This window comes from Syngnathus typhle, linkage group LG12 (genome assembly GCF_033458585.1).
Source record: "Syngnathus typhle isolate RoL2023-S1 ecotype Sweden linkage group LG12, RoL_Styp_1.0, whole genome shotgun sequence".
NCBI lineage: Eukaryota > Metazoa > Chordata > Actinopteri > Syngnathiformes > Syngnathidae > Syngnathus > Syngnathus typhle.
In genome coordinates, this window is record NC_083749.1 from 4,412,394 (window position 1) to 4,420,520 (window position 8,127).

An 8,127-nucleotide genomic window follows, 5' to 3' on the forward strand; every position below is an offset into this window, starting at 1 on the left:
CTCCAGCGCGCCCCCTGCAGGGTCTAACGGCGAACGACCCACCCGACCGGAGCCACGTCGTTAATGCTAACATTTTTATGGTGCTACACCATTATTAATGCACACTAAGAATGTAGTTCAAATAGCAAATTTAGCTCCACAATATCCTTCTTGGACGTCGCCGTTCTCGACATTGTAACGCAGCCACGGAAGCTAAACTCGGACCAACCGCAAGAATGCTTACATAAATGCTAGGTAATGCTACTATTTTTAATCGCAATGCTAATCATGCTAATGATGCTGATGCTAAGTGATAAAGTTAAGTCACTTTTGGAATGTGCCTATGTTGTCACCTGTATCGTTTCTGGTAAAGAAGTTGTATTAATTGCATAATGTCTCTGATGTGATGTTAATAACGTAAAAAAAATGAAGTAGAATACCTTAAGTTGCTCATCGCAGACGGAAATCGAAAATGTTGTGATATGAATTATGGACGTGGCAACAAAAACAAATGTACGTATTACTAACGGCACAATATTTGTGCATGCTGATTATGAAATAATACCTGATAAGTCTCGGTGTCTAGTTATCTGCCTATTTTCTAGAGAAATAGTTGTCATGATAACAAATTATGAATATAAAATTAGTGGACGAAGAGAAAACTTGCACCTCACACACAAGGCATTGTATTTAATAATGCATTTTTTTTTACAATTTGTTTATAAGATAATCGGTAGAATATTTTAGAAATATTTTATAGCTGCAGACCTAAACACAATGGTTCCACAGATTCCATTCTGAGAACCACCGATGGTCTGGTAAGGCTACTTCCATTGAATCTGGACAGACACCTTCTAATTCTGCCACATCACGATTACTACGAGTGTTGTTTGAAGGAATGAAGCTGAACCACTTCCTTCACCTGACCTGTGTCCTTTTTTTTTTTTTTTTTTAAATTGTGTGTGGGTGTAGTCTTCCCCTTTCAGGTGTTTGTTTTTTGACTCATTTACCAATGACAAGCAACCTTTTCTTCCTCTTTGCAACTTTCCCCCTCCTCCTAGCTCTTCCCTTTCCTCGTCCTCTTCACGTCTTGAAACGAAAGCTCTCACCTATCTAAGGAAACTCCAAACGTGGCCCATGCCCGAGCGACGGCGCCCGCTGACATGCTGCTCGCCGCAAAGAGGGCGGCCGTGCAGCTAGTTTGTGCCACTCAGCAGGTAATACAAAAAAAAAAAAAATGCATTCTTGCTTTATGAAAGCGTGTCAGAAGCCATGTCTGTTTATCTTCCCTCCTCCCACTAGATGAAAAAGCTCACAAACCGGGGGATCATATGATGCTGCTTTTACTAACCCTCAGGGTGGTAAGTCACACTTTATCTCCTCTAAAAAAAACTACTGAGATGTTTCATGGATATTATTACATGAGTAATAATAAATACTATGATAGAAATAATACGCTACACACCACTTTCATTGTAGCCGCTGTTCCTCTTTTGTTTTCCGACATGTTCAAAATTTCCCTAGAATATATATGTCAACAGAACTCTCTCAAAGTGTCCGGAACTAGCCAAACTTGCTCTCAACTGTTTTTGTGGTCAATATCACAATACAAGACTTGAAGTGTGCTTATTATTTGCACTCAAGGCGTTACTAATGTTTTCTATATAAGGTGTGGCAGAACATTAGTAACAGTTCTCCGTTTGATACATTGCGGTATTTTTGTGTAACTTTACATGGCTTTGTTTTAATCATAAAGTCAAACAATTTTTTTTTTTTTATTAAAGATTTTCTCACTATTGTAAACAAATACTAAAGATAGTCGTATTTTCTGCCTGTCAAAAATAGGCGTAAAACAAATAGTCATTTTATTCATAATATATATTTTCTTTAATATTTGAACAAAATTGGCTTAAAAAAAGATCTCCTGCTGTATTGCGATTGGTTTTATTCCACTCCAGTCAACGTTAAGAAAGCCCAACATGAACTATACCTTTATTTAAAGTACAAACACTTCTTTTTTTTTTTTTTTCTTTCGACTCAGCCATTATTTTGATGTAACAAAAGCACTTTGTGCGCCCTGACAGGAAGTGAGACGTAAGCTCACACAGGAAACGCGGTCGAGGTTTCTTCCGGATGTCGGTTGCGCGACTCTCGGAAGGGCGTAATAAGGGGAAGTTGCAGGAAGAATCAAATCTAACGACGGCTGTCGGTCGGTCGGTCGACCTTGGCGAGAGATGCCCTTCCTTCTGTGTTGGCAACACGCGTGGCAGTGAGGGTTCGAGCGCGTGCCGTGGTGATAAGACGCAGACGCTTCCGCAGCTGATCCCCAACACGCGCCGCCGCTTTGACTACCTCTGCTCGCTCTGAGGTCAGATAGCGCCTTGAAATCCAGCCAGATTAAAACAAACAAACCGATTTCGAGCAGAAGCGGCAAAACTTGACACGTGATAGTCGAGTTAAATGTAATTTCGCCTTAATCCACCGCCAGCATGTATTCGCTTTGTCCGCAGCTTGAAAGTGACTCTTTCGCTTTGAATCTTCACCCAGCCTGTCGAATCGATAACACTTTTTAGCTCCTCGGAAATGGAGTTGAATTCAATCACATCTTCGTTGGTGTGTAATTTCAAAATGAAATTCGAAATACTTTGTGGACTGTAAATGCTTGACTCTCAATGTTGTTTCACGTGCTTCCCTCGGTTGCGCAACACCTCCGCCAGCCGCATGAATCGCAACGATACAAACCCGCTGTTTATTTCCTCATCAGCAACATTGTGAATAGACTTTTTTGTCCGTCCCGTAGAGACGCCCTTCCTCTGGGGAATTCTATTTTTATCACAATGAACAGAATTTTTCGCTTTTGTGCAACATCCAGCCAGAGTCACATGTTCTCCTTGACGGCAGATCTGCGAGCGGCACTCCACTGCCTGAGAAGAAGCGACCTTGGCGGGGGAAACTCCGATGGAGGAGGAGCATCTGGGCTCCCCGCAATTGGATCTGACTGATTCGGACCCCTGGCTGCCTCGTGATCTTCAGCACTTGAATGGGGAGGCCAAGGGTGAAATAGAGGAGACGACGATATGGCTGATGCGGGATGTGAGCTGCGGCGCTGTCGCCGCCGCGCTTTCCTTAGCCACAGCGCAGTGGGAGATCCCTGACGGCGTCGCCGAGAGGACATCTTTCAGAACTGACTGCGATTCTGGACACGATATTTCGCTGCACGAACCTTGTCATGGTGATGAAGTGGAACATAGAGAGGAACGAAACGATGCTGACTCATCAGTGAACCTGACAGGAAATGACTTCAAGGTAGGTTCTCAAGACTCTCTTTTGCTTGAGATGTACTTTAGTGTCCGAAATTTGGCTGGATGAAATTATGAGGACCGATTAATTAATTAAAATATATATACTACAAAAAAATACAATACGAAAGATATGAATTTGGGACATTATACAATGTTGTAGAATTTGTCAAACTACAACCAACCATATAAGAGAGACTCTTTTGTTGCTCCTCAGGTTGCTTTGGCTCGTTGCTTGGAGATGAGCTTTCCGGGAAGACAGTCTTCTTTTGTTCTTGCTTTGACAGCACATGTAGTTAAAATCGTAATGGACACAAGTTTCTTTTTTTTTGGTACGATGCTGTGCAAACGACAAACGCGGGCGGTTGAGTGCAAATTAAGCGCAGCGAGATCATTTGCATCGCCGCCTCACTTGTTAGCCATTCATTATGCAGAGGTAGTTTTGCGGCTGGGACGAATGTAGCGGAAAGAGTCTCGTTTGAGTCTCGTATTGCATCCGCAGTCACATGTTGTGCATGATCGATGACCCGTGTTGCAATTTTTAGCCATGTGACGCCGCAGCGGCTCAAGAGCCCACAACGCAACAAAGGGAACATTCAACGCATCAGATCTTAGACGACAGTCATAACGGTACGCATCACGCAAAAGGGTTCATTTACTTTGCAAAAAAAAAAAAAAGAGTCATAAACCGCTATTGTCTTTTGGGCGGGACATGAAAGAGTGATTTGCATCTCTTTTTGGACACAGCATTGAAATCTGACTCGGAGGAGGAAGACGGCGTCACGGCCGATGCGGTTAGTACCACTGCGGATTTACGGCCGGACAAACCACGGGAGGAGGAGACAAATGTGGCGATGACAGGGCGCGCCGACTCAGCGGGAGCTCAAACGTCATTTGGAGGTTCCAAGATGGCGGACGGGAGCCAAGCGGGGAATGGAACCAATGACGAATGCGTCTCCAACACTGTGTGAGTATTTCTTTTTCTGACTGAGTGAGAAAAATAATTGATACTATTTTAAGGCCTTTTTGTGAAAAAGCTGTGCTTCTATCTTCTCCGTTGGCAGCCATGTTCTTAGTGCATATCACAGAGGTAGTTAAAAAAAAATCTAGAAAATGGATTCATTGCATATGATTCTGATCAGATGTGATCTATACTTTTAGGGAGAAACCGGCGCAGCCAAAGCAAACTGACAATACCGGGCCAACCTTAAAGGTTCTTGCTGCAGGAAGTCAAAAGGTCCCAGCAGCTGATGATGGAGGGAAAGAACCGCAAATGTTCTCCCATGACAACGGGCTGCCCCAAAAACACTGTGAAGACCCAGTCCAGTTGGAACAGCCTCAACTTTCAGAAGAACCACACTCTTCAAACCAGCTTGCGGATCCCGCTGGCAAAGAGAGGAAGGTCGAGACTAAGCCATCGCACCAAACCAAGCATGAGGTCTCTTTGGTACTTACTCTTACAAATCAAGCCCCAAAGTCAAACGAGGCGCAGGCAAGCGCCCTAAACGGATCCGGGCCGGTACTTGTGGCGAACGGTGAGCCAAGGAGAACGGCCGAGTCGGCGGCGGCACTTTGCATGAACGGAGGCGATATGGACCGGGAGAAGGTGTTCCAGCTCGCAGAGCGGCTCTTCAAGCTGGATGGGATCCAGCGTGTAGATGTGGTCAAGCACTTGGACAAAGAGTAAGAACACACAAGTTCAAACCACTGTCCTTTTTTTTTTTTTTTTCCCCAATACAATATTAATGAAGTCATTCCTTGTACATCTCCAGCAACTCCTTCAGTCGTGCAGTTGGCGAAGAGTACCTCAGATTCTTTGACTTCACTGGGCAAACTCTGGATCAAGCTCTGAGGTGAGCCAGTCGGAAGGCAAGCCAAGTGTCCCGAAGGCCCGGTGAAGATGTTTCCCTTTTGCATCTCTCAGGTCTTTCCTTAAAGTGGTCATCCTGCTCGGAGAGACGCAAGAGCGCGAGCGGGTGCTGCAGCACTTCGCCGGCCGCTACCATCAATGCAACCCGGACTCCTTCTCCTCACCAGGTGGGCATCCATCTCATTTCCTTACCTTAAGGCACACTCCAATGTGGCACTTTTCACCTTCCTCAGGGGCTGTGCTCGCCATCACCTGCGCTCTGATGCTCCTCAACACGGACCTGCACGGACAGGTGGGCAGCACGCTTGAGCCGAACGGTCCCCCGAGTTGCGCGCTGTCAATCAACTGTCCTGTTGTTTTCGCAGAACGTAGGCAAAGCCATGTCCTCGTCCAGGTTTGTGTCCAACCTGGAGGGCATGAATGACGGAGAGAACTTCAGCAAGGATCTGCTGAAAGTAAGAACTCGCTCGCCAAATGGTTTTATAACTGAAAGCAGTTGTTCATGTTTTATTTTTTTTTTTATGTACCTTACAGGGTCTTTACAACTCCATCAAGAGCGAGCCGCTGCAATGGGCCATGTGAGTACTTCACGAAAGCGATGCAGAAAACGATTCTTCGGCGAAACGAACGCTTTGTCACATCTTTAACCGGTGGCTCTCCAGCGACGAGGAGGAGCTGACCTCGGCGTTGACAGAGGAGGTGGACGCGCCGCTGCGCTCCAAGAGCAACCCCTTCCAGGACCTCCCTCACGACAAGGCGGCCCCCGTTATCAAGCAGGGCTTCATCCAGAGGAAGCTCCACGCCGATATTGACGGCAAGCGCAGTAAGTGATCGACAAAGTGCCCCGCTCGCCAACATTGATCCGCGCTGACTCATTGCGATTGTGTCGTCAGCTCCTTGGGGGAAGAGACGCTGGAAAACCTTTTATGGCGTGCTGAAGGGAATGGTCTTTTACTTACAGAAGGTTGGCAACCATTGCAAAATACATATATATATATTTTTTTATGAGAGCACCAATTTAAATTTTGACATTTGTGTGTGTCAGGACCACAGCAGGGGGGAGCAGCAGACCAACGAGGAGGTGGTTAGCGTCCATCACTCGCTGGCCGAGCCGGCGGCCGACTACACCAAGAAGCCGCACGTCTTCCGTTTGCAGACTGCCGACTGGAGAGTTTTTCTATTTCAAGCGTCGTAAGTCTGGCAGGAATATATCGTCCGTGTCGCGTGACCGCCACTCAGCGAGTGTCGCCTCTCCGTCGCAGATCCAAAATGGAGATGACCTCTTGGATCAGCCGCATTAACTTGGTGTCGGCGCTTCACTCCGCCCCGCCCTTCCCCGCCGCCGTCGGCTCCCAGCGGAGGTTCTGTCGACCCATCCTGCCTGCCTCGCAGTCCGCGCACACACTCGTATGTTTGTTACTATTTTCAGTCTGTGTGCTACACTGACTGGCAGATGAATCGATTTCATGGATTCATTCAATTAGATGAATTCATTGAGGCACCTCCAGAGTTCACAATCAACATATCTGCTAACAGAGTGGAGATTGATTCCAGCAGCTAGTAGTAAAAATGTAATTGTTCACTTCCCGTGCAGGAGCGCCAGCTGCAGTCTCACGCCGGAATGCTGGAGTCCTTCAAGACGGACCTGTCGTACCTCCAGCAGAACCCCCCGGAGGGCAAAAAAGCCCGAGGCAAGGAGATGGAGGAGCACCGCACCAGGGCCGAGTACCTGCAACACGAGGTAGCGACACCAGGAGGCCACGTCTGAAAAGCGGGCAATAGCGTTCCATCGGTGACATTCCGAATGTCCATCGCCCGCAGATATGTCGCTACGAGAGCTACACGCGAGTGCTGGAGGCCTGGAAGGGCGCGGAGAGGACGGGAGACGGCGCTCTGATCGCCCCCGCCCTCAGCTTGTTCGACAAAGCCATGTGCGCTTCCCCGGTGGCCGAGGAGGGAGAGGAAGATGAAGGCCACCTGACAAAGTCCCACTCCAGCCCCTCCCTCGACCTGGACATGGGGTCACAGAGCGCCGTCAAAATCAAACGCAACGTCTCCGAACGATGGACTTACCGGAGAATCTCCCCTCGGTTGAATAAGGACGCATGACAGCAAGATGGAAGGTTCAGTGACAATTGTTTATTCCTGGTACAAATTGAAACCCGACCACTCGTATCCTTTTGTTTTTTCACCTTGTGCACTTTGACAAAATTTACCTCAGGGATTCCTAAAGGCAAAGAACCTGATTCATTTGTTTCTTGACCAAAAATGTGTGGACCTGATTGACTTATCGTATGCTGTCGCACTCGTTCCAATGGGCCGATCTGGTGTCCGACCGCTAGGTGGTGCTCCAGTTCAAGTAGCGTTTCGGAGGATGTTAGGATTGCACTTTTTCAATCTGTTAAGTCATGTCATTTTGTTTTGTTCATATGAAGGGTCCGTTTTGAAATGTGTTCAATCTTTCCAATGCTGGAGATTTTTTTTTTTTAAATACATTTGGTACCAAACAAATAATATTTGTCATCTCATGTCATAATATCTGCTTGATATTCACATTTAAATATAAAATATAGTGAAGGACTGATTCTTTTTCGCCGCCTATAATTTTTCACCTGAATTAAACTGTTTGTCATATCTTGAAAATATGCCACCGTTTTTTTTTGTGTTTGTTTGCTTTTTACAACCTGACATTTGTATCAGACTAATTTTGGAACTGCGCTGGTGTCACAAAAATATATTTTTAGGTGAGTGTATTTCTAATGATTATGAGGTATCCAAACAATGTGTAACTTGTGTGGTTTTTTTTTTCCAGGACGATACTCGGTGAGCTCCACCTTGCCAAGATAAGCGGCCACCTTGCGTCTGCTCGCCGATGTTGACGTCGGTTGTCCTCCAAGTGTGGTATGTAAAAATTCATAATAAATCATGAAATACAGACATTAGAATAAAGACAATAGATTTTAATTAAAAAAAAAAAAT

At 46.0% G+C, this 8,127-nt stretch overlaps 1 protein-coding gene across 4 annotated transcripts; it reads left to right on the forward strand.

Annotated features, from left to right (window-relative positions):
* On the forward strand, positions 1-7,791 carry LOC133163409 (PH and SEC7 domain-containing protein 1). Of its 4 annotated transcripts, XM_061293272.1 has the most exons (18): positions 2-234; positions 1,041-1,196; positions 1,282-1,340; positions 2,881-3,285; positions 3,824-3,908; positions 4,026-4,245; positions 4,440-4,961; positions 5,051-5,131; positions 5,203-5,315; positions 5,382-5,440; positions 5,514-5,603; positions 5,683-5,726; positions 5,811-5,971; positions 6,042-6,112; positions 6,194-6,339; positions 6,411-6,555; positions 6,743-6,889; positions 6,970-7,791. In XM_061293272.1, the coding sequence occupies exons 4-18, from the start codon at positions 2,938-2,940 to the stop codon at positions 7,255-7,257; spliced, it is 2,520 nt and encodes an 839-aa protein (XP_061149256.1). In that variant the 5' UTR covers positions 2-234; positions 1,041-1,196; positions 1,282-1,340; positions 2,881-2,937; the 3' UTR covers positions 7,258-7,791. The 4 variants fall into 4 exon arrangements, with proteins under 4 accessions (XP_061149255.1, XP_061149253.1, XP_061149256.1 ...); XM_061293271.1 differs by having other exon boundaries at positions 1-234; positions 5,203-5,440; XM_061293269.1 differs by having other exon boundaries at positions 1-234; positions 6,042-6,339.
* Positions 7,792-8,127: the final 336 nt, after the last annotated feature.